At 43.1% G+C, this 26,204-nt stretch overlaps 1 protein-coding gene and 1 long non-coding RNA gene across 7 annotated transcripts in view; one reads left to right on the top strand and one right to left on the bottom strand.

The window, feature by feature from the left end:
- Nucleotides 1-99: 99 nt before the first annotated feature.
- On the bottom strand, nt 100-20,824 carry RBBP5 (RB binding protein 5, histone lysine methyltransferase complex subunit). 6 transcript variants are annotated; one of them, XR_014565916.1, is made up of 15 exons: nt 20,519-20,806; nt 17,899-17,924; nt 17,366-17,538; nt 16,094-16,234; nt 14,876-15,038; nt 13,412-13,521; nt 12,868-12,987; nt 11,251-11,404; nt 11,077-11,148; nt 10,508-10,625; nt 8,389-8,458; nt 6,729-6,958; nt 2,616-5,794; nt 1,938-2,237; nt 100-1,647 (listed from the first exon to the last, which is right to left on the bottom strand). XR_014565916.1 is itself a non-coding variant. In XM_083745565.1 (15 exons), the coding sequence occupies exons 1-14, from the start codon at nt 20,535-20,537 to the stop codon at nt 1,986-1,988; spliced, it is 1,503 nt and encodes a 500-aa protein (XP_083601691.1). In that variant the 5' UTR covers nt 20,538-20,805; the 3' UTR covers nt 100-1,647; nt 1,938-1,985. The 6 variants fall into 6 exon arrangements, 5 of the variants coding, with proteins under 5 accessions (XP_083601691.1, XP_083601688.1, XP_083601689.1 ...); XM_083745565.1 differs by having other exon boundaries at nt 1,938-2,014; nt 5,717-5,794; nt 20,519-20,805; XM_083745562.1 differs by lacking the exon at nt 1,938-2,237 and having other exon boundaries at nt 5,600-5,794; nt 20,519-20,824.
- Nucleotides 20,825-23,287: 2,463 nt separating this feature from the next.
- LOC310847661 overlaps nt 23,288-26,204 on the top strand; it is a 42,832-nt gene continuing 39,915 nt past the window's right edge. Inside the window, exon 1 of the long non-coding RNA XR_014565950.1 lies at nt 23,288-23,621. This is a non-coding gene — a long non-coding RNA (uncharacterized lncRNA). The remainder of the gene's footprint in view (nt 23,622-26,204) is intronic.

Here is a 26,204-nt window from a genome sequence, read left to right as displayed (position 1 = left end):
TAAAATCTGGGTCATGGAAGTTCCTAAAAGACCTGCTCTCCACACACAAAAATGGGTGGGGTGGGGTGGAGAGAGAAGGGAAAAACATGATTCATGTGGTTTAATAAAACATACTTCTTTATTTACAAACACAAATGCTACCATCACAGCAGTACTTTATGAATAACTAGCAACCAATCACACTATCTGGCAGGTTTTGTACAAGCTACAGGAATATCAAAATAATTAAAGCAAGCCTGAAAGAAAACTAAGCGATGGACACTGAAGAAGAGAAACCTGCAAAAGCTGGTTGGAGTCCAGGACACCATATTATGCAGAGCAGTGATTGCTACCCAAGCAGCCTTCCCCTCTTTGGATGGACTGGCAGGTTGAAAGTAGTAGGATTATACAGCGGAAGGCTGCACAGAACACCTGGTGGTTGGGAATGGCATAAATTATATCATACAGTACAATATATGGGACTTCAAATCTATATTTTTGAAGTTAGTTTGCAAGTTTTATCTCTGCATTTCCCAATGCATCCCATGGGCCAATTGAACCTCCTGCAAGATGCTCATGTATATTCTGGAGATTGGGGAGGCGGGGGGAAATAAATCTCCTGATTTAGGAGACTGATAAGACTTTGAATAAACAACTGCAATGGCAAGAAATGAAAATGAAGGATGCAACCTTTTCTAATGCAGGCCCAGCCAAAAACGGAAATCTCTGGATGGCTTAGGATAGCACACAAAGCAGAAACATAAATGACTTAAGCAGTATATTCCCATGTCTTGTGTGCAGATTCATCTAAACATTCCCAGGGAGATACGCATTTGCCTGGCACATCCTCAAGTGGAGGGAAAACGAGCGTCTCTTGAGCTGTAGAAGTCCAGCATGGAAACATGCCGAGACGTGTGCCACTCATACTTGGGCCCAACATCATCCCAACCCTCTTCTTTCTCTCTAGACATATGTCCACTCTGCCCTCCCTGGTTCTTGCAATCAGTATCCAATCAGTTGTAAACCTCTTTGGAGTCATTTGGATTCCAAATGTCTGTTCCAAACCTGCAAAAGCAGGCAACTTGTAAGGTAAGATGTCTTGCTGTATAAAGGGTACTTAAAAAGCATGTCTACCAAGTCAATGCAAACCAGTGTGAATAACACAGAGGAAATAATGGTGCAAAGAGTAGTTTGCTTAAACTAGCAACACTGCAATAGGAATGTGCTGGGATCCACAGCAGCATGATGGGTCTTCATGGAGACACGACAATCATCCTCTTGAGAGCTGAATGATGCAACAGAAACTAAAAGACCTTAAACTTGGAGGCAAGCAGGTCTTCCCATCCTGTGACAGACTTCATTGTACTTTGGGGAGCAACTGCAGACTAACCAGCAAAAAGCAGTTCCTTTCCATCAGGTTCTCTACAAATCTTCTTTCCTGAGAGTCAACAGTTTGTTCACTGTTAGCAGGAAGAGAGGATTGGGGGAAAGCATTTTCCTCTTCCATAATTTGCATTTTCTTCTTTTTTCAATGTCCCCTGTATCCATAGGTAGCCAGGTCACTTGTCCTGACCATAATAGCTTAAAGTCAGTCCATTATCTGACTGAATAAGGAAAGGCGAGGAAGGTTGGGAAGTCTTCATAATAGCTCTGAAATACCACCACCTGCTAAAAGAAACACCAAACCAAAAATCAAATATTTTTGAATATTAAAAAACAACATTTTTAAAAGGACTGTCACAGATACCTGCAGCACCAGAAGCTGGGTTGTACAAGACCACTCCCAAATGACGCAGAGAGGTTAAAGGGGAAGCTTTTGTCCAACATGTTATGATGCTTCATTTCTCTGCTTTTGATTAGAAGTCTTTAAAAAGGTTTTTTAAAAAGGGATGTCAGAACTGGGTAAGATCTTTGAGAAACTCAGTAATTCCCTGCCACTGGGATTTCTGCAAGCTTACCTGGTTTAAGTATAGGGAATAAGGAAGTTGTACAGACTTGTGTTGTAGCTAGTAAGCACACTTGCTGTCTGTGAACTCTGCATGGGAAAAGGGAAGGGATTATTGAGGATGTGGACAGCAAGCAGGCAGTTGAGGCAGGAGCTGTGCGATGATTACAGCTCGGTATCAATTTATTATCTGTGCTCCGTGCAAGGCAAGGAAGCAGCACAGTGTTCGGTCCTTTTCTGAGCTCAAATTTTCCAGAGACTAAAAAGCACAAGTTGAAATGTGCTTCTGAACAATGGAGTCTTGATATGGCTACTTACAAGTAAAGGTAAAGGTAAAGGTACCCCTGCCCGTACGGGCCAGTCTTGACAGACTCTGGGGTTGTGCGCCCATCTCACTCAAGAGGCCAGGGGCCAGCGCTGTCCGGAGACACTTCCGGGTCACGTGGCCAGCGTGACATCGCTGCTCTGGCGAGCCAGAGCCGCACACGGAAACGCCGTTTACCTTCCCGCTAGTAAGCGGTCCCTATTTATCTACTTGCACCCGGAGGTGCTTTCGAACTGCTAGGTTGGCGGGCGCTGGGACCGAGCAGCGGGAGCGCACCCCGCCGCAGGGATTCGAACCGCCGACCTTTCGATCGGCAAGTCCTAGGCGCTGAGGCTTTAACCCACAGCGCCACCTGCGTCCCCTTACTTACAAGTACATACCAATAATAAAGCCATGTTTACAGTTATATCTTTTCCTGAATCAAGATAGTTGTATATAAATATGCTGCATGGCACCTGAGTTTAAGAAGGCTTTGAACCTCAATAGGAATAGAGCAGTAAGTCAGGGAGGAGCCTAACAGCTCAATCCCTCCTGGGAATAGATGGCACTTCTGAGTGATTAAAATCATTAGGTTTGGGATGAGCCACGAGGAGGCATTTTGTGTCTCCTCCAAGATGGAGCCTGGAATTCAAAATGGAACCTCAAACACTAATGCCTGAAATGCTTAGTGGCTTGGACTGCAAGGCTTCCCACACAAACCAACAGAATGAACTTAAACAAACCCTTTAAAATCCTAAAGCAGGAAAGTTCCATAAGGAACTTTTTCTGGCACATTTTACTTAATAATAAGGTGGGTGTCAGCGGATGAGGCATTCTGTATCAAGATTTTTATGTCTGACTGTCTTGACTGAACACCAGCGAATGAAACAAATGACCTCTTGACAGCCACTCTCCCAGCAATGGTCCAAAGGAGGAAACATATTTTTGCCACAAAACTCAACCCCATGTAGGGATGCCACGACTCTATAATAAAGCAGCCGCCAGCAGTAAGGACTATGTTTGGATCATGTAGTATTAAAATAAGGGATCTCGTTCTCCCTTACAGTTTTTAAAATAGTATTTTCTTCAACCTTTTTTAAAAAGAAAAACATACCTTCATTCAAATCTGGTACAGCTTATTGGAAGTCAGAGAGAGATATTTCAGAGGCCTGTGGGCTGCCAGTTTGCTACCCCTGCTTCAAAATATTATACTTAAGGAAAAGCATGTTGCATAGGTGAAAAACCACCACTCAGTGGTAGATCACATGCTTTCCTTGCAAAACGCCACGGGTTTAATCCATGGTTGGGCTGCAAAGGACTTCTGCTTAATATCCTGGACAGCCACTGCCAGTCAGCAAGTACAATGCTGAGCTAGACTAAGGGTTTGATGCACTGTAAGGTAGCTTCCTATTTTCCCCCAGAAGGTTGTTGAAGACAAGACAAGCATTTTCCTAAGCATTTTTAATTAACAACAAAAAACAGGCCAGAGCTTGACTGTGAAAAGCAGAGCACCTGCTCTACAGTTCACGCCTTGAGTGTGTCAACATTTCTGAATACAGGAGTTGCATCTGAGTCTAACAGAGAATAGCCCAAAGCACCAATTTGACTGTAAGCCCACACCAGGAGGAAGGATGGAATACTGTTCTTCTGGACCAGGCATCCCGTTAACTTGGTTTCTTGCCTCCTCTCATAGGCAGGCATCTATTCCTGCATCAGCTTGCATGGTTTTGTAACACTCCCCAAATAAAGTCACAAAGACTTCATAGTTGCAAACTTCTAAACATATCTAGAAAATTGTGTGTGGTTTTTTTTTTAAGGATTTGGCCGCTAACTCTGCTCTGTCCAAGTAATATGTTTGCATTGTCAAAAACATGAACAATGAATGGATGGTATCTGACTTCTTCAGAGAAGACTCATGGAAATCTATGGACTTAAGCTGGCAAATGTTAACTTGCCCATTCATTTTGATGGGCCTGTTTCAAGTATGATTTAGTCAGATACCACCCATGCTTTTTAACATGGTGGCTCTCCTGCATATACCTACTATAGTTTAAGATTTCAGAAAATGTGTAGCATGGTGCCATTTGATCTCAATCTCATTTCTGCAAAACTTCAAGGGTACCTTTTGGTGGGGAGGAGATGTCTTACAAGAAGTTGTCCCACTGAGTACTTACTAAAACAGCTTTGTTGAGAAGCTACAGAACAAACATAAGTTAGCAGGAAAACAACAAAGCAAACAGATTTCTGCTTTGGAAAGCTGCCACATTTCGTTCATTGCATCACGTGTAAGCAATAACTCAATGAATTTATTAATACTACAAAAGCAACTTAACAGGAGCAGAGCAGGAAGGACAATGAGCAAGCTGGGTAACACAGGACCAGCAGTGAGGGAAAGAAAGGGTTAAAAAATAGCTGTTCTGGAGATTATAAAAAAAATCACAGCAATAGCTGCTGAACTTCAAGGACATACAAAATTTTGCACATACATTTCACATCTGAATCCCTATTACGTGTAACAATTTTTATATAAAATATGATCAAAAGTCACTTCCTGTTCCTTGCAAAACCCACTTTCTCCTGCCTCCTTGAACTTTGTCAAACTGGGCAGAAAGCAGCTTTCCCAAATTTATACACAATTAGAGGAGTAAAATATGGGCATTGACCACCTGCATAGCACTGAAGTAACGGTATGTAGAACTCTCGCATTCCACTTACTGCCAGTATTATTGAACTTGCTTAGATAAAATACATAGAGCCAGTTTTAAAACTCTTGGTAGCAACCTTCCAACGAGCAAGCAACTGTCCAGAGCATGGATCCGTAATATGCACACATCACTAAATTTTCATAGGCAATGAAACTCAACCACAGTCACCAGAAATGCTACTGTGGGATAGCTATTCCCCTTCCCCTTTAATCTTTTCTTTTTTTGCAGCATCAGATATTTCACAAGAGTGTCATGCAACAATATTTTAGCTCTGCATGCTCCCCATCATTTTTTATCTCTGCTTTGGACTCCAAAACAGCCTTCACGACTAGCAAATTTGGGTTGTGTGGCGCCAATGATGCGCACTCCAAGGAGGAGAACCCGCAAGTTAATGGCTTGATGCCATTTCTGTATGACACGTCTCAATTTTCTGAGCCTTTGCATTATTTACTTGCCGTGCCTACAAGTTGTGGGTGCCTATTGTTATTTGCGGCAACAAGGGCAACCATCCTGTTCCAAGAAGCAAAATTTTGTCTGTCCTTGAAAGCAGAGCAGCTAAAACACTTAGCAAGCAAATGCCGTTTGGGGAGCTAAAGTGCTAAGGCTATGCCATGTCTGTACGAAGCAAGGTCACCAAGCAGGCAGACGCTCACACTGGGTCCTTACCTGGCAAAGGCTGTCCCAGCTCCGCCTGCACTTTACCCTTCGCTGCTCCTTCCAGAGGTAAAGAACCTCTGTCCCCTTTGTAGAGTTTCGGTTTAAATGGAGAATCTTTCTCTTTACCTTTTGATCCTTTAGGCCTGCCTGCTTGCTTCTTCTTGGATTTACCATCTCCTTTCACACCCAGAAGCGGATGGACTTCTGCGAAGGAAGAGGCAGGTTTGGAACAGGAAGTACATCTTTTCAGTTTACAGTGCATTTACTTGCCCTGTGTACTTTGCAGATCTCTGGAGGCTCATGCCATACCACAAGAAAGGGGACTTGTGGCATTTTCCTCTTTTTTTAGAAATAAGAAAGGGAGAGCCGCGATTCTGAATCATTTTAGGACAGAAGGATGAGCCAGAAGTTAGAATTAAGTTGAGTTTACCAGCAGTTTGTTGTATAGAACCGAAGAATAAGCTGGTCTACTCAGGTCAAGACAGCACCTGGTCCAGGTGCTTTAGAGGAAATGTATAACACCACAGGTTACTAAACAAGTACTTGAGCTAATTGACCATAATTTCCATTCAGTGGTCACAGATGGGAGGAATGCCTCCCCACTGAGGAGTGTAGCCAGACAAAAAAATCTAAGCACGTGAGGAAATATTTAGTACTGTTAGGCCCAAGTGAGTAAGATAATGAGATCTAAGAGGACAAGAAACATAGGGATCTTACTTGCTTAAATTAGGATTGCCATACGCCTGGATTTTCCTGGATATAGTGGCTGTTGGAAGCAGTGTCCAGGTGGAAATTGCGGAAATGTCCAGGAAGATCTGGATGCATGGCAAACCCATGTTGGAAGTCTAGATTTTGCTGAATTCCCTTAAAAATAGTTCAACAACTTCATTCTTTTTCAAGATTTTGCAAAGCTCAACAACTTAGGGCAAAACTCTAAAAAAACTCAACTTTTGTGTCCGCTTCAGTTTTTGAAATATGGCAACTCTAGCTTATCTAGCAGTTCAAGTACCCTGTCAATCGTAATGGCACAAGCTGAGAAAGGACTTATTTACCACTCACAGCCATTTTCGCTAAGTTCTAATATAATCTGAAGTTATGAAGATATTGGACAGCAGCAATGATAGCAATTCTCCCTCACCATCATTGGGTACTCCCTGCAGTTCTATGTTGGTTGTTTTAGGTTTCTTCTTTGGTGGCTGAGGTCCATCAGACAAAGACTGCCTCTTCTTCTCAGAGCCTATTCCTTCATCAGGTAAGGCGGTCTGCACTGCATCTGGTGGAGGACCATAAGGATTTTCCTCTGGGTCTTCCACTTCAGGAGCAATAGGCAAGTACAACAAAGCTTTGGAGTCTTCCAATTCTTCATCACTGCCAAGGAAATTGTATTTTTTTCCCATTAAACACACAGAACTCATGCTATAGGATTGAAAAAACATACACAAGCACAATTTTGTTCTTGTGTTCTTATCCAGAACAAGAGCTACAGTGACCTCCAAAATTAGCCATTCAGACACACTCTACAGCAGGAATGGCTAACCCATGGCCCTTCAGATTTTGCTAACTATGACCCCCATTATCCCTGGCCATTGGCCGCACTAGATCCAGAACTTCTCCTACAGGTCATTTTGACTGGTGGGTGGGGCTGCTCACCTGTAAATCATATGGAGGCCAGGTGATTCAACTCCAAAGGTAGAATCTGAAATGTCCTCCCCGTTTTTCCTTTGCAGCCTGGTTTGAATTCAAGCTGAGTTGTAAAGGAAGAACTGGGAGCACTTCTCAGCAACTCTTCCTTTCCATATGCAATTGAGCCCTTTTTGAATTTGGCATCTTTTTCTGTCGCTGCAGGATGACAGAAAAAAGAGCCAAATTCAAGAAACACTGAACTCTACTAGAAGCTGTAAAGAAAGAACCAAGTTTACCTGTCGAGCGACATCAGGTGATGGTCAGGTGGCCATGATTTGAGCCAAACCACACAGCAGCCCAATGGGAAGGCCTGGGGAGCCTAAATAGGTTCATAGGGAGGCTCTGCCTTGCTCATATGAAAAGATATGCATACGTACTCTACAATCCTAACTGGCCTAGCCAGGGAGAGTCTTACTGAACACAGGGTGACTTTCTTCAGAGTAAGCCTGCACAGAACTGCACTGTTCATCTATTAAAACCCATAACTACCGGCCCATAGGACGCACCTAGTTTTTTTTGGGGGGGGGAATAAAGGAAAAAAAATATTCCCCCCCCCAGCCGCGGGAACTCCCGAAGGGCTCCCTAGGCTGCGGATAGCTTCCCGAAGCGCGGTGCGCTCTGCTTCAATGCGCCCCGCGCTCCGGGCAAGCAGGCTGCAGATGTTTGCCCGAAGCGTCGGGCGCTCTGGTTTCAGCGTGCTCCGCGCTCCGTGCAGCAGGCTGCGGATGTCTGCCTGAAGCGCCTGCCACTCTGCTTTCAGCGCGCCCCGCGCTCCGTGCAGCAGGCTGCTATCCGCAGCCTAGGGAGCCTTGTGGGAACTCCCGCGGGCTCCCCAGGCTTGCTGATAGTTTCCTGAAGCCTGGAGAGCGAGAGGGGTCGGTGCACACCGACCCCTCTTGCTCTCCAAGCTGCAGCAAAAGCCTGCATTCGCCCCATAGGACGCACACAGATTTCCCCTTCATTTTTGGAGGGGAAAAAGTGCGTCCTATAGGGCGAAAAATACGGTAACTAAGATTTCTTTAATTAGTTGATTGTCTTAGTGAACTATCTTTTTAGTGATCAGCAAATATTTATTGTGTGCAGTCTTTCAACACCCTCGCCGCCGCCACATTCACCTGCTACAAAAAGCAGCAATGGGATCTACACTGGTGACGTCCACTTCCTCATCCTCCGCAGCATCAGCACCTGATAACCAAAGAAATTCTAAATCACAAGTTGGCAGCAACAGAGAGGTCTCATTGCCAAGCTTCATCTAATGCCTAAATAAGCCCTATGTCACAAAATTAAACTCATGCTGTTCTGATGCCTAACTTCTTACAAAATAATTGGCAATGGAAAAAAATGGCAATGAGAAGTGAGCCTCTTTCCTTCTCCAGACTTCTTTAAAAAAATCCTGCTGTATGCTTACCTTGTTTGGCACCACCACAAATCTGTGCTTTTATTGCCTTACATTCAACCTTGTTTCCCTAGCAACAGCTATGACATTTCATAACTGAAGCTTGTTTGCCTAGGTACATTGTTAAAACATAAATCTTGCAAAGGTGAAAATTAAGTGGAATGTGAGCCTTTGCACTGACTTCAGTAATGATGTCCCCTTTTCCCAAATACTAGGAAGTACCTGCTTAAATTCTGCAGGACTGCGGTTTGTGTCAGACCAGATTGCAGCTATATCAGCTGTCAGTGAACAAGCCATTAAGCACCAGCGGTAGTTTTAAATGCCCACAGAACCTTGATCAGTAGGATAACAACTCTCTGAAGACATCAAACAGATGGCTACTAACAGTCTGGAAGTAAAGAATCGGAACAAGGATTCTTGCTTGGCTGAAAAACGCAACAGATAACTAGGGAAGAACAGAAGACAAGAACCTTGGACTGCAAGAACCTACAAGTATAGGAAGTAAGGACTGAAGACAATATAAGCATCAGTAATGGAAGACTCATCAGCACCACTGGAAAGGGAGTCTAGATGCAAAGGCATTCTCTGGAAACAAAACTAAATGAAAGTTATGTTAAGAAGGATGCTTGATCATAAATAATTGGCCACCACTAAATTAGATTGGAATTTGATGATAAGTGAGATCAAGGAAAATACAAACCTCTTGGAGAATTGCTGGACTATACTTAAATGAGTGGATATAAGATTGTAAACAAGATGATAATTTGCTTGAAAAAACTTTTCAACTATGTAAGTGGGAGCAGGAGACGTGAGGAAGTCTAAACAAGTTATGAAATTTTGTTATGATATAAGCAATGTTGTTTATTATCTATGTATTTTTTTCTTACAAAAAATCTTAATAAATATTTATTAAAAAAAAAAAACTAAATGAAAGTTACCTAGTGGGTAGTTTGGGTACTGGAATAACTAACCTGGGATCCCAAAACAGCACAGAATAAGGAGCAGTAGCAGCAAAAACTAGAAACAGTTTGCTAACGCTTATACTAGACGGACCATGAAATGGGTCTTGATATGTGGCCTATAGATTCAAAGGCTCAAACTGTGTTAAATCAGAAGAACTGTTAAATTTGTATTTCACACCTTGAATACAAAATGTTCCTGAGGTGGACATGATACAAAAAAATACTAATACCATATTGGCCTGAATATAAGCCACACCCGAATATAAGCCGCACCTTTAAAATTGGAGGGGGGGAGGGAAAGAAAAAAAGAAAAAATACCCGAATATAAGCCGCTCCCTTCCTCGCTGCTCCTGGCTGCATACTGGGGGGGGGGGAGCCTTACTGCGTTGCCACTGGCCTTTCCCCTTCATCGCTCTTTCCCTTTCTGGCTTTGGGGGAGAGGACGTGGGACTATGCATGGGGCAGGTGCCATTTTGCCACACTCCTGGCGCTGTTTGCCCCATGCTCCTGGCTGCATACTGTACGGTTGTGAATATAAGCCAGGTTTAAACTTTTCATGGTCGGAATTTGGGGAGAAAGTGCGACTTATATTACGGTATATCAACAGACCCAGAACGGGCATCACTGATTATTGCATTTTTTACTCTCCATTCACACACAGGGGATGATGTTTGAGAGAATAATACTGAGGTGCTTTTTGTACCTCAGTATTATCTTGTACCATGATGTGCTCCAAGAGGCAAAGATTGCTTGCAGCTCCAGTTCTGGGGGCAGAGGAAGGGGGTAATCTGGGCTGATGCTACACAATAAGGATGCAAAGCTATACACAGTCCATATACTTTTACACTGGGCAATTTCAGTCAATGCATTCTTTACCTGTCTGCTCTGGCTCGCTCTTATCTTCATCTTCTATGTCAAACTCAGACTCTCGCTCTTCATATTCTACATTTTCATCCAGTTCCTTAAAATCAGGTGCAAAGGCACTCCAGTTTTCCTAAGCCACAAATCCAAAGAACATTTTATGCTCATGCCCTGGTACAGCAGTTATATAATCACACCCTAGCTATGCACCAAAGTGCCACAAACCATGTGCGACATCATAGGACCAGTCCTCCTTTGAGATACAGAGTCACAAGGCCTACTAAACAAGAGGGCTAGTTACTTGTTTTACGTAACGTGAAATCAGGATCTCTTTCATCTCTTCCCATTTTTCTTCTCTCCTCAGTGAAAATCATTCTTGCAACCCTCTGGCTACAAACAGTTTTTTATCAGTTTTGAAATTATTTGATTCTCTCTGGTGAGTATTTTTAGAAAGATGTTGGTCCTGCAGTGTAAAAGCTTATGCAAATAATGGCAAAAAATAAAACCAGAATGACCAATGAAATAAGGGTGATCCAGGGAAATTAAAGTGTAGAAATGGAAGAAAATGCATCAGTACTACTTACCACTTGATTTTGAGCCCATATGGATACTACACCACTGGAAATAGAAGCGATGATAGGTCGGACAGGATGCCACTAGATTATACCAGAAAGAGGGAAGAAAAGTGGTACATTTTTTAAAATGCAGTCTGGCCTAATGCCGTGAATCCTGTTAGAAGGAGACAATGCAGTACTTACTGCCACATCTAGCAACAGCTCTCCCCTTGTGCCATGGAGGATTTTCACTAAGTTCCCAATGCTCTTCTCCCAGATGTACAAAGCATGCTGACGTGCTGACCCTGCAACAATGTACTCCCCATCGCCAGAGAAACAGCATTTCTTCCAAGGCGTCCTGCAGAAATAGCAATTAACAGAACCTTGTTCAAGTGTACACTAGGGAGAAGCAAGGGTTCAAAAGAAGTGCAATTGTCAAAAGATGATTATGCATAGCTGGAAGTGGGCTTCTCTGAAACTGCAAATAGCAAATTCTGCAATGCAAGTTATACAAATCGGTCAAGTCAGGATACGTTTCCCCATAATAACTTCTTTGATCTTAAGTCACACGCCAACAAATCTAGAAGAAAATAAGAAAGCTTGAAAAACTATGTGAAGATTGCAGTTGCTTCACTTGCCTTGCAATTGTGTTTTTGCAGACTTTGATGCTGTGCTCGGTCGCTTTTGTAAGCAACCAGAACTGATGTGAACTTATAGAAAAATATAACAATAGGACAGTAGCTGGTGCAGAGGAGTGACTTAAAAACTGTGAGAAGGACCTGGCTGGCAGCTAAGCAAGGAACTGTCAACAACTCCCATCATTCCATCTGGCTGCTTCAAAAGGAGCATCGAGATGACCCCCCCCCGCCCCCACCAGCCTAGCAAAAATCAGTTCTATCTTCACTAGCAGCCAAACAACCTAGCTGCATCAGAGGGAAAGGTGAGATAGCAAAACACCCCCAAATGCCAAATGCCACATGCCCACCCCGTTGCCCCCACCCTCAGACGACTGGCCATGACTATCTTAGTTTCCTCTTCCCAGACTATGAGTTTTCTGTTCTGCAGGGCATTTGAAGGCTTTAACTGTAGTGCGTCTTAAGTGGTTTTAGATCTGCTAACCAATGGCTGTTTTAAGCTCCTGTGATCTGTGTTGCATTTTATTGTGTTGGCTTTTTGCATTTGGGTTTCATCCTGGGTTGGAAATTTAAGATTGACTGCAGGTTTTACAATATAATTGTTATGTTTTAAACCAACTTGTACAATGGCTAGAAAACTTGTTTATGAAGTGTTTAACAACTAGAAGAAAAAACATCAATAATGAAGATTTAAAACTTTTAACTGCCTTGAGTTAAAGGCAGTTAAAGATGTTTTATAAATGTAGAAAGATGTTTTATAAATGTAGTAAAGGCAGCAATTAATCCAAACACTGCCCTGTCTATGAATCTCAGGCTTCTCTTTACGCTACATGATGCTATGTTAGAGATTGTATTTTGAATTTAAGTTAAAAAAAACCAGCCTATTTTTGGGATTACAGAAGACTCATTCCACCCCCACCCGCCCATATTCAAAAGGTAATTGTGGACAGAGCTGCACAATGTAGAAAGGGGATCCTGCTTTACTGCAGAAGAAAGGGCTCTGAGAGCCAGGAAGCAGGCAATCTGGACCTAGTTCCTTTGGAACAACAGCACTCAAGGTCTTTAGGGGGTAGAGTGCTTGTTTTTCAAGCTCTGAGAAATGAAGTAATACCAGAGGACAAACTAGCAGTGGGGCCATTGAATACTGAACAGCACATGCCCTTGACTCAAGACAGATAATTCCTACCTGTTCACCAAGTCCTGCAGCTTTTGCATTGGCTCTGGTTCTCCATCTCTACCACAAGTCAAGATTTCCCGACCGTCATAGACTCTGATTATGCGATCAGCAGTATTTATTAGAAAGCAACTAAGGGAGGGGAAGGAGATACAAAACGCTGTAATACCATTCATTCCAAATATACTGCTGAGCCACTGTGCTCCAGCAGGTTATATAAGAAATAGGATAAACCCATAGACCAGGATCCTAGTATTATTATTAATACTTTGTTGAATTTATTTTTTACACTTCCACCCAAGCCTCTAGGTGATATACAATAAGAGTTAATTAAAAGCATCCAATATAGGAATATCACTATAAAATAATTAAAACTAAATCGCCAGTCAGACTAAAAAGTAATGAAACTCTTACCCCTACAAGCACTGGCAAGTTAATTGAGTACAAACTAAGACCAAAGGTACAACCAAATACCTCCTTTAGGCCTTCCCAAGGACAATGTTATTTGAACAGCAGCTCTCCATGTATGAAAGTGTGAACAAAGTCTTCAACTCACCTTCCTTTTCGAGCAAACTCTATAGATTTAATAGCTGTAGTATTGCTGGTTCCTGTAGTTACTCTGAAGGAAGCAACAAGGTCCTGAGTGTCTGTCTTTAAGACCAAGATCTAACAACGTAAGTAAAAATAAATCAGGTAACTTTTACTGTGACCTTTTCACCACATACACTTCCTGTTTAGAGTTCATAATGAAAGGCAATAAAAGTCTGCACAGACATCAAAGTGTGCTATTAAAAGTCAGTCCTGTCAGTGATTTATGAGACAACTAAGTAAGGAACCATGTCTTCCTCTCTCATCAATAAAAAGGAGAGGTTAGTGGCAAGTTCAACACCAGCAACACCATCAATTTAAGACAGTGAAATCCAATGGAGCAGGTATGGAATTAGAGTAGACAATCTCTGTGCAGCAACTGCATGCAATTCATTCTCTAAAATGGGATCTGTCCAAAAGAAAAAGTCCCATGATGACATTGTTAAATTCTGAAGGTTTCTTTGACACAGACGGGTGCAGGGTGGGGAATTTCAAAGCATTTGGGTTGTTTATTTAAATAGGGAATGTTATGAAGTTACAGAGAGTTAGTATCTGATTCAGTTCACAGCAGATATGTCAGACCGCCTAAGCTGAATTCTTCATTAAAAAAAATAAGCTTTCATTAGAAATGTAAAGAAGCCAACAACTGCATACACAGCTTGAACTGGTAGGGAAGAATGTAAATAATGTAGATCAAGCAATGGTGGTGTACAAAAGGGTGCCCAGGTGTGTGTGTGTGTGTGTGTGTGTGTGTGTGTGTGTGTAATCTTCTCACATCCATTAATGGGTTGAATGTGGCATACACAAACTATAGTCAAGGCCCTATGGTGCAGTTGTCTGTGACCCTCACATGTTAACAACCGTTCATTTCTGAATAAGATAATTTTTTCTGCATAGTCTATTTTAGATAATGTGTAGAAGAAGAGAAGAAGAGTTTGGATTTGATATCCCGCTTTATCACTACCCTAAGGAGTCTCAAAGCGGCTAACATTCTCCTTTCCCTTCCTCCCCCACAACAAACACTCTGTGAGGTGAGCGGGGCTGAGAGACTTCAGAGAAGTGTGACTGGCCCAAGGTCACCCAGCAGCTGCATGTGGAGGAGCGGGGAATCGAACCCGGTTCACCAGATTACAAGTCCACCGCTCTTAACCATTACACCACACTGGCTCATCAGCTGCTTCATCAAAGCTGAAATAAATTTTGCTTAGAATCATGATGTTCCTGGAATATTCTGAGCTGAGAGAGAGAAACAGAGACAGAGGGGGAGGGAGAGAGAGAGAGAGAGAGAGAGAGAGAGAGAGAGAGAGAGAGAGAACCAAGACAGCAATAAAGGGAAGCCCATTTCTTCTATTTACAACACTTCTAAGGCGAGTCATACAAATCAGATAACTGAACCCGCTACCCACCAAATATTAGTTCAGTGTGTTCTCACCTTCCCTTTAGCATTCCCCGTGTAGATATATTCCCCTCGCCGGTCAAAAGAAGCTACCACATTCAGATCAGAATCATCATCCACTGGTAGGACAACATGTTTTGAGTCAGACAATGTTAGCATGACAGGTGCAGACTTCATTGGACATACCAACACCCTGTTTCTAAACAAATAGAAACCAACAAGAAACAAAAAAAAGAAATTTTCAAATTTTCTATTTTCTTACCTGGTGTCTCTTTTGGAACAGGGGAAAAGAGGGTGGGCTAAAAGGAGGTTTCTAAGGATGCAGGAACTTTGTGTATGTCTGAAAACAGAGGCTTCAGAGCTAGAGATCAGCGAGGACAAGAAAAAAGAGAGAGCACAGAGATGAAGGGGATGGGATCAAGGCAGGGAAAGCCCTCCAGGCAAAAGGCTTAGGGATGCAGACAAGACACTGCAGATAGAAAGCAGAAGCTTGGCAGAGCCCTTTCTTGCATGAGGTGTCTGCATCTTTTTCTTTAGAATTATATTGGTTTTCCACAAATGCAAATTAATGCAGATTTAATCTATTACTTGGCTACTATTCTTCAATCACATGGCAGTCGTGCTTTAAAACAAGTAGCAGCATATTGAATTGGGCCATAAAGATGGCCACCCACTAGGATTAAGAGTCTCGGCATATACAACTATCTGTGCAAAGACCCCCTCAATGCCAGATGTCAGGAAGTGGGAGTGGGAGGTGAGCAGTCAGTGGTCTCAGGCTGCATGGCAGGATCCCGGTACCCCTCTTCACGGGTTGGCTATATGCATGTAGGGGCCACTTCTGAGGACTGCTATTGAACTATCACCAGCATATTGATGACTTCCAGGAACAAAGCTTCAGATAATCTCTCATAGTGGAGGAATTCAGCACCACGCTGGGATGATCATCAGCACAAGCATTTCTGATTGCCAGACATAAGGGCCCCTCCTCTCCTCCCCCTGCACACTGTTATGGGGGTTCTCCCAACTGCTCCCCCCGAATTGATTTGAGGGCTGTGTTGTAGGAGGTAGGACCCCTGTTGCGCTAGTGGGACTTGTTGCACGGGCTCCCATATTTTGCTGAATATGGCCCACAGTAAAGAACTGTGTTGAATAAAGCAAATGATGAAATATAATCTTGATTAGAATACAGTAGGCAAGAAACCATTCAGTTTTCAAAGACTGCTCTAGGGAAAGGTCTTTGTTAGTATTACTTACTGATCGCGGGGATGGTACTGGACTTTCAGGATCGGAGAAGGGAAACGAAACCTCTGGTCACAATCACCAGTCAGAACATCCCACTGAGATACCATATTATCAGTTGACGCACTCACCAATTTGTGGCCATCTCGACTCCAACTGGAAGAGAAAGTTCAAGACTGCAACCTTTGTTTTGTTGCTATCCCCACAGATATTACTTAAAATGGTCAGAGCTACTGGCTCATAATAAGCTTTCAAATCAAAAGAGTGTTGTATCAAAGGAACATCGAAGTAAATGTATTTAAACTGGGGTGCCAGTATACAGAACTGACCAGTTAGTTTATCTGTTTTTGGGACTATTATTTTAACCACACTGAAGTGAATAGTGCTCTATACTGCAACTCAAGCTAAATTTACTCAGATACCAATGCATTTATAACAGAGCCGAATGGTGATTGTAAAATTTCTTGAAACAAAGCATTTGTAATAAAAAATACTTTATGGCTTTTGCACTAAAAAGCCTACAAAACCCAGAAACACTTAATACAGCAAAACACTGAGGTTGTTTTTTTCCCCCTACTGTATGTTACTAAAAAATCCAACAATGAGGTCCTGAAATATCCAATAAAAAGTAACAAGCAAAATATTTCTAGAATGATGAAGTTCAAATTCAAAAAGTTATCCGTTATGGAAAAGGGAAGTTATTTATTTATTTAAAGCTTATATTCCACATTTTCCCAGCAGGTGGATGCAAAGCAGTGAGGATCAAAAGAAAGGATAATTTCATGAGCTCAAAGGGATTTAGACTTGTTTTTATTTGATAGCAGCATCCCATGTTGCAAGTTAAACTGATTTTGAAACTGAAGGGCATTTCAAAAGTAGTTTGTGATACAGAATGGAGCTCATCAATTCAAAGAAAAGATCAAAAGATCCACTGGGCGAGCAAAAGCCCCTTGCAAGAATCTAAGAGGCAATCGGATTCTCAGTCTATAGCTGTGATCCAAAGATACTGAATGCATGTGGGGAGGGGGGCATGAATCATCTGTGTAGCTGGATCTTTCGTTGATTTTTTTCCCTGCAGCAGCTTTCACTATCAAAGAGATGACTTTAAAAACCAACTTTCTTTTTTAGCTCTTGGAGTGTAAACTTCATGCAGAGTTCAAGCTGTTTAAGTTTCAACTTGTGAAAATGATATACTGAACACATGACATGCACACTGTGTTTTTTACTTAAGCTGAGAGTATGCTATCAATCAATCATATTTAACTCATATCGAGATAAATTTCTTACCATAAAGAACAGACCGGGTGGATATGAGCACTTATGATTTTTGCTATGCCTCTTGTCAAGAAGTCCCAAATGACAATCCGACCATCATTACAACCTACTGCTAGAAGTGTGCCCCACCTGTTAAAAGTACAAGTAAGGGCCATACTAATGCAGTCCAGTGTGCCATCAGCTTCCTGAAAACAATGAAAGGTATAAAAATCAATGTCAACCAATTTCACTTCAAAGCTATATAGCCAGTACGCTTCACACCTTTGAAATGTCTCAGGCAAAGTAAGGCCACTGCTATTTGAGAGATCAGCTAGACACTGAAGGGAAAGTATGCACGAGATTAAAAATCAGAAGTTGAAGGGATGCTAGTTTTCAGATAGACATGTTTTCCTGATGCACTTTAACATACACCAAGTATCCACATTGCAGTTCAGCAAACATCTGCTTCCCGTCTTCGAACATAATAAAACCAAGTCACAAGCCAAACAACCAAGTCACAAGCCAAACAATGGAATGTGTCAACTTTGAGTGAGGGAGACATTTACCTCTGGATAGTTCTGTCCAAATGATTCTGAAATAAAACAGAAGTATAAAGCATGAAATAAGTTATACAGTACCACATTCTTTGTGCTATACAATACTTCATTTTTAAAAAAAAATGAAAGTATGCTGCTTATAATGAGAAATTTGATCCCAAATGTCAGGCATTGGCCCTTAACTCTCATCAGCTCCAGCCAGCACACTGAATGATCTAGGATGAGAACAGTTATATAGTCCAATAGCATCAGGAGGGCCACAGGTTCCCCACCATGGTTATAAATCAGTGGTGAGTGCTAAGTGGGCCATAGCTCAAAATCTGGAGGTAGTTCTAACAACAGATAACTAAAATATTCTTAACTTGGCAAGGTGGGCGCAAATCATCTATCTAGGCCAGTGTTTCCCAACCTTTGGTCTCCAGCTGTTTATGGACTACAATTCCCATCATCCCTGACCACTGGGTCTTGCTAGCTAGGGATGATGGGAGCTGTAGTCCAAAAACAGCTAGAGGCCAAAGGTTGGGAAACACTGATCTAGGCAACTATAAAATAAGAATATAGAGCAGAATATAAGTGCATGACATTTGATGTAAACATGCAAATGCCAAGCATTACAAAATTATCACAACTCTCTGTAAGAATAACCTCAGTATTACCTTGATGTAATAATCTTCAGAAAGAAAGGGCTCTGCTTCTAATCCTACTTATATGGGAATTGAGGAAGGTAGAAGAAAAATATGTAAAGCCATGCTTATAGGGGCTTTTAATCTGGGGTGCTCACATTGTTTTTAGGCTACTTGTGTTAACCTATATTTTATGGGGCTTTATAATTACTGTTATTCTATTGCATTAATTATGAGCCATCTAAATGTGTTGAAAATGAATGGAAAATAATAAATTTAATAAGATTATTAAAAAAAAAACAACCCAAGACTGAGGGTCAAACTACATACATTAAAATGCATCTTTGCACTTTGCAGAATTCTTAAAACGCAAATAACATCAACTGAGGGTGGGCTTATCATTCGTGGGATGCAAATGGGGGATTTCTTCCCAATGTAGATACTGGTTTTAGAGGCGGGATTATCCTCAGGACAATAAAAGGTGATGAAAGGGTTAAAATTCCTCTCCATGGTTGCCCTCATGCCCCACCAGCTGATGCTATTTGCATTTTCAAAACTTTCTTAAATACAAAAATTCATTGAATGTCACATCCACTTTGACTCTCTGTTTTTCTCCTATTCAGGAGCTGGTCAGCTAGGACAGGTGTGGGGAACCTTTGGTCCCACCACATGTTGCTGAACTACAATTCCCATAATCCCCAATAAGTGGCCAATAGGTGAGCCCAAAAGGCTTCCCAAACCTGAACTAGCACTTAATGCAATGACTCCCCACTTTGTCAAGTAGTCTGCTTTTTCTGGGTTTGTCTTCCCATGTAGCACGTGTCATGGAACACTTGCATAAATATCAAGAGGCATTTGCCCTGCAAATACCTTTCCAAAATGCCAATGGTTTCTGCTTAAGATACAATAATTTTGCAAATTCATCCTTTGTATGAGTATGTGGGCACTTTGCATGTGGATCCTCTTTCCTTTGGAGCAGGCAGTAGCACCAGGCGTCAGTTTGATCCTTCCCAGGTCTTAAATCAAAAGCTAAAGAATCTAAATTATTCCCCTTCCCTACTGAGAATACACCAACTGAAAACAGGTTTAGAAATCAGTGAGACTGGTTAGGATTGGGCTGTAAATATGTCTAGGAAAAGCTTTGATCAAATTCTGAGAAACCTTTGAGCAGGATGGCAAACGGGTTAAAGTGAACCACATCTTCCAGGGACAATGTGGGGTATCACAATGTTTCAGCACACTGAGCGGCAACGCTTATCTCGCACATTAAAAATGTGTAATCCCTAGGGTGTACCCTTGACGCATAACCAAACGCTGGGCAACACGAACACAGAAATGGTGCGATGCTACACATGCTTGCTTAGAAGTAACAGCCACTATGTTCAGTGGGGCTGACTCACGGCTGTGTGAACAAATACTGCAGCCTGAAGAAACTTCTTTGGTCCCAAGAAACTAGAAACCGAGTGGTCAAAACTGGCATGGCTGCCATGGCAACGGGACTGTCAGCTTGTTAGCAACAGGGCGTAGCAACAGGGCAGGCAGGAGGAAAGAAACCTGCCATGGGAAATCAAGCACCGCCATGACTTCAGGGAAGCAGTTTCTGCCAGTGGAGGAGGAGGATGAGGAAGAAGAGGTGAGCAGGGAAAGTGGGCGACCACCAATTTACATGCCATTAAGCCAGCCCCCAGGGCTGCATCCCCTGACTTGTTAGCTGATGGCGAACTTAAAAGAGGTGTCAGTCGGTTTCACTCTCGCCCTGCCAAGAATTATGAAGCCGCGTTTTGTGCAAGCGGAGTGAGGAGGGGGACCTTCTTCCAGGAGCCGCCCCAGCCCAAGCGCTCCTCCGGCCCCTGGTCCGGGTCGGGTGCCCCGGCACTTCGCTGCCTTCCAAGTCCCAGGCGCCCCGGCCCCCTCGCGCAGCCCAGCCGCCCGCCCCGGCCCCCTCCCGCCCCACCAAAGGGAAGGACCAAGGAGGGCTCGACACGACCATTTAAAAAGCCACGCACCCAGCAGTTCCAGATTCATCTTGGCCACTTTCTCGCTCCGTCCGATCCCGCTCCGGAACCAAGGACCCCGGGGTCCTCGCGCACACCCAGCCAAGGGGCCCGGCTTAAAGCTCAGCCTGACACAACCGCAGCCCACTCATTTCGCAGGGCTCCGGTCCGGCTTCCGAGTCACGCCGAACTCCGGGCCTCGACGCTCGCCTTCATCGCTTCGGGACGGCGGCGAGCATCGTCTCGGGGCAAACGGTTTGAGCGGCGTCAGGAGCAGGCAGTCGCCAGGGCAGCTACGAATCCCAGTCCGTCGAATAAAGAACACCGGCTCGAAACGAAGCAGCGTGCGCGAAGAGTTCCGGGAGGCGGGTGGCAGCGGAGGAGGAAATGGGGCTGGCGTAACGCATGTTATTCTAGGGCAGGTATGGGAACCTGCGTGCCTCCATATGTTGTTGAAATCCGGCTGCAACCAGGTTATCCTGGCTGAGGCTGATGGGAGTTGTAACCCAACAAGATCTGGAGAGCACCCGGTTCACCTTCCTGGCCTGAAAGGGAAATCGAGAGGCGTGTTGTGATAGCCGCAGGGCTTGTGGGGGAAATGCATCTACTGAGCCGCCTTTTCTCTCCAGATACAAATATCCATAGCTGTCAACCTTCCCCTTTTCTTGCGAGGAATCCTATTCGGAATAAGGGGATTTCCCTTAAAAAAAGGAAAAAGTTGACAGCTATGCAAATATCTGGAGAAAGAACTGAGATATTGAAAGCAAAGCAGGGTAGCTATGCTTGGGAAATGGCTTCTCAATCAGTGCTGTTAAATGCTGTATGTAAAGGTAGTAGAAGCAGCAGCTGTAACGTGTTTTGACATGATTTTATGCGGGTAGTTTTTAGACTTCCCTTCGAAGCAAATCCCAAATTTTCTTGTACCTGTTTCTGATAAACCACTGCCCTTACTGTCACATAACCTTACCACATAGTCTGGAATTGTCGTTTTTAGGTTTCAGCACCAGAAACACAACCCTTCTATCTCTAGCAGTTAAATCTGTTGGGACATTTACTAAATATTTACTAACATATTGTTTCTGAAGCAGGTTCAAGACATGCGGTTGCACTTCCGGGTCGGCGCCATCGCCGAATGGCGGGCTCCCTCCGAGCTCCGGAGGGAGCCGGCTTGGCAGGGGCTGGGTCCTACCGCACCGGCGATGCGGGGACCCTTAAAAACCACGGCCAGATTGAGGCCGTGGACATGGAGACTCGGCTGGCACCGTTAGCGCTCTCCCGACTCGTGAAGGAGCCTTTTTAAAGGCTACGGATCGGGTGCCGGGGAGAAGCGTGGTGCTTTGAGTTCTCTGCTATCCCTGCCGAGCGCAGCCGCATGCCATCCGGCGGAGAGCGCTGACTTCTTCTATTGAAAATTCGGCTCTAAAGAAGAACCCGTGAGTAATTGGAATATGGACTAAAAAAAAAAGGGGGATAAATTTTTAAAATTCGGAGCGAACGGGGGAGGTGGAAAAAAGGAAGTCAGCCCACCCCTAAATTGTAGAAGAGCCAAAACAAAGGACTGGACAACTAAGATCGAGTGTAACCTTATCTTGCCGAATCAGCAACTTCGCGAGGGAAAATTATAAGATTGAGCTGGAGGAGAAAAGTGGAATTGTTTTTAAAAAAGCAACCCCCCCGGAATCCCTGGAGCGATTCGTGAAACTGCCTGGAGAAAAGTGATGGAGGTTTTGACAGCTGTCAAAGAGCTGTCAAAAAGGAAGATTAAAATAGAGACTTTGTTATGAGGACTTTGCCGGTTATATTTGTTACAAATTGAATACAAACTGTTTTAAATATCGGTCAACAAGCTACTTGGTCTGGTGGATGTGATTCTGGAAGGGAACTTTGTTACTGCAATCCACCTAGAGGAACCGAGGGACATTGCATGTGTTTTTCACAGGAAATCTGAACAGCTGAATGGAACTTTCAATCTCCTGGGAAACTGCAGGAATGGAACAATATTTTGTCTACAGAGGTCTACACACTACAGGAAACAATGGAACTATTTGCTGGAAAATGAAAGGAACATGATGCAATGCTTTGCTCCATGAATAACAAACCTCTGCAGAGACACTAGAAACTTTTGGAAAAAGAACATTTCTGTGGGAGAACAGAGAAATAAAAAGGAGGAGAATGATTGATAAGAACAAGGAAATAACAAGAACTGGACAGAACTGGGGGAACATTTGGGATATTCAGGTTTGACAAGCTTATGGATACAAAATTGGAGTTTTTACTCCTGGATATAAAAACCTGGATAGAAGAAATGGGCCCTTATTTGATAGACTCCTTCTACGATTGGACATCCGTAATTAAAGACTGGCAAAGAACCGGAGGGACATAGTGTAATGTGGGAACTCCAGGAAGATATTAGAAGTGGAGGGATAGGTGAAACGCAAAGGGGAAAGAGGGGAGGGAAAATTGGAATCCAAAGGCTGTAAAATTATTATTCATATTTATCTTATTTCCATCTGTACTATGTTTGAAAGGGGGAAACTCGTGGAAGGGTATAGATCGATCTTAGGGGATGAGAATTTGGATAAATTGGGTTATTGATGAAGAGTGTAACTTGGGGATAAGAATTTGTTGAATTTAATTGCTTATTTGGAAGATTTGGAACACAAGAGGGGGTAGGGAGGGGAAGTCCTAGTTATTGGCAATAGATTGGATTTAATTTGTTTTGATTTGCTTTAATTTGGAAAACCTTAATAAAAATTATTATAAAAAAAAAAAAAACAAGACAGGCGGTTGCAGAGTAAATGAACACACCACGATGCAGCAAGCAGAAAGCATCTTTAGCTTTCCTTAAGTGGGTGGTGGTGATAACAGTGCTCCTTCTTGGGAGGGATATGAGTGATACAGTACATAAGTATTTCAATTTTATGGACGGTGCACTTTTTGAAGTTATGTTTATATGGAAAGTGGTATACAAATAAAGTGTAAGTGTCTCAGTTATCATTTGTAAAATGGTAGGAGTATCACAACATAAGACATCTTTTTCTGTAAACTGGCATACATCTTTTTTCAGGTTCTTTTTGGTCTTGGTGGTTCTTTCTCCCAAAAATCAAAAGTCATGGTAAGGCTGTGAGTATTTACCTTCCAATACATTTTTATCCCTCTGTGAGTTACAGTAATATATTAAACAGAAAACAAATACAGTGGTACCTCTGGTTACGAACTTAATTTGTTCCGGAAGTCTTTTTCTTAACCTGAAACCGTTCTTAACCTGAGGTACCACTTTCGCTAATGGGGCCTTCCCCTGCCGCCATGCCGCCAGTGCACAATTTCTGTTCTCATCCTGGGGCAAAGTTCTTAACCCAAGGTACTACTTCCAGGTTAGCAGAGTCTGTAACCCAAAGTGTTTGTAACCCAAAGTGTTTGTAATAATAATAATAATAATAATTTATTATTTATACCCCGCCCATCTGGCTGAGCCTCCCCAGCCACTCTGGGCGGCTTCCATAAAAACCAAAAATACAGTAAAATATCAAATGTTAAAAACTTCCCTGAACAGGGCTGCCTTAAGATGTCTTCTGAATGTCAGGTAGTTGTTTATCGCTTTGACATCTGCTGGAAGGGCCTTCCACAGGGTGGGCGCCACTACCGAGAAGGCCCTCTGCCTGGTTCCCTGTAACTTTGCTTCTCGCAATGAGGGAACCGCCAGAAGGCCCTCGGCACTGGACCTCAGCGTCCGGGCAGAATGATGGGGGTGGAGACGCTCCTTCAGGTATACTGGACCGAGGCCGTTTAGGTACTTTGTAGCCTAAAGTACCACTGTACGAGTGCTACTTTTTCTGTGTTTCTTCCCAAAGTGTGGGATAAGCTGCCTTCTAGAAGTTAGGGAAATGCTAAGAAAGCTGCAGTTCACTTTCTGCATTCTACGTGACTTGAGAAGAACGAGAGGCAAAATGCCTTGTTTCTTGCTTCTCAACAACAAACATCCTGCTTCTTCTATTGACAGTGGGGTGAGGAAGTGGGAGGTGAGCAGACCTCAGGCCCAGGGATCAGAAGTGAGCCTCCACATCATTCTGTCCAGTGCTCAGGATTCTGCCAAGGCCACATTTCTCACTGGTTCTGCTCTGCACTGCCATCTTGTGTTGCAAAAGGTTCGAGGAATGTGTCCTTGAACCTTTTGCTTGCCTGGATGGAGTGGTATTTGTTTGGCCACACCCACTTTGGCTACACCCACCCCTTGGTAAGTGACCCCTGTCATTGTCCAAAAGGGAGTGTGGCCCTGGAGCTGAAAATGTCTGCCATTTCTCTAGTATTCTTTGGAAGTTTCCTGGTCCTCCATTTTAGTCTTATCTCAAAGTCCAGGGCCACTACCCAAATTCTCAGCCAAAATTTGGGAGGGGTGGAAGAAGAGTCTCTTCAGCAACTTTTCGAACATGCTTTGAATGAAAATAACTACCCTCTTTTTTGCTCTGAGTGTTTGGAAACTCCTATATTGTACAGGTTTATTTGCCAAGGAGCCAAGATTAGCTGGAACATCTTGCCAGCGAAATCAGGTTTGCTGCAATGTATTTACTTGCAGGAGGCAATACTTCTTGAGTACCTGTAATCCTAGCTTGATGCTGGAAAAAATATATGCAAGAGGGCAGCCTAATTCAGTTTTGTAGATTGCAACAGGTGCTGTGATAGAGGCTGTTTCTGTTTTGTGTGGGGTTCTTGCTTTGTCATTAAATTCATCAGCAATTGGGATTTCTATAAAACATTTGCTGGTTATATGATTGGGACTAAAGACTTTGAAGAACTATAACAGAGCACCTCTGTATTTCTGACAGGCACAAATCCAGTTTCATTTTCCTGCGCTAATGCTGACTCACTTGTTGACAAGTTGGTGTACCTTGCCCTAGGAAAATGCTGGGAAATGTTCACAATATTCCATGAGATCAGCTGAAAAGCTTGTCTATACTCATGTGGCTTTTTAGATTTGCAAATATGAAAAAGCCCAGGCAGATTTTAGGTTTCCAAATAGGTGTAGTCCTGGTTAGGTTGTTCTAGTTAAAAACAAGTTTCTTGAGCACCTTAAAGACAAACTGTTGTGTAAAGGTTTCGTGGACTAGCACATAGGAAACTGCTTTTATGGAGCTTGGTTACTGGTCCATCTAGCCCAGTATTGTCTACTCTGACTGGTAGCAGCCGTCTCGGATTTCAAATGAGTGTCTTTCTTAGCTCTACATGGAGATACTAAAGATTGAACGTGGGGCCTTTTTCATACAAACCATGTGCTCTCCCACTGAGCTACAGCACCTCCCCATACATATTATCAAATCCATGAAACTGTAACATTAGTTGGCATATTATGTACATACATCTGAATGGGTGTTGGTGAGTAAAAAAAAAGGGGGGGATCAAATGGTCATGAAATGCATAAAGTACAACCTATAGCAATTTAGTTAAGGGCCAAACTACATGTTATGCAATTTGTACTTTTGAAAAAGCATACTTAAATTCATCACCATTTTCCGGGGGGGGGGGGCAATCACAGGGCCCCAGTCCAGAACATGCTCCCAATGTAGATGGGGGCTCTGCGCCAGCTTCCTTGTGAAAATCCCTCCTACCCATTGATTTAGCTAAGCCCTGCTATGTGGCAATGTGTGGGAAAGCCTTCCTTGTGATGGCACCTTAGCTTTGGAATTTCCTTCCCTCTAAAATA

The sequence above is a fragment of the Podarcis gaigeae genome (assembly GCF_964106915.1).
Source record: "Podarcis gaigeae genome assembly, chromosome: 6".
In the NCBI taxonomy this organism is placed as follows: domain Eukaryota; kingdom Metazoa; phylum Chordata; class Lepidosauria; order Squamata; family Lacertidae; genus Podarcis; species Podarcis gaigeae.
Note: the sequence above shows the minus strand (reverse complement) of the source record. Positions and strands in the feature narration are given on the sequence as shown.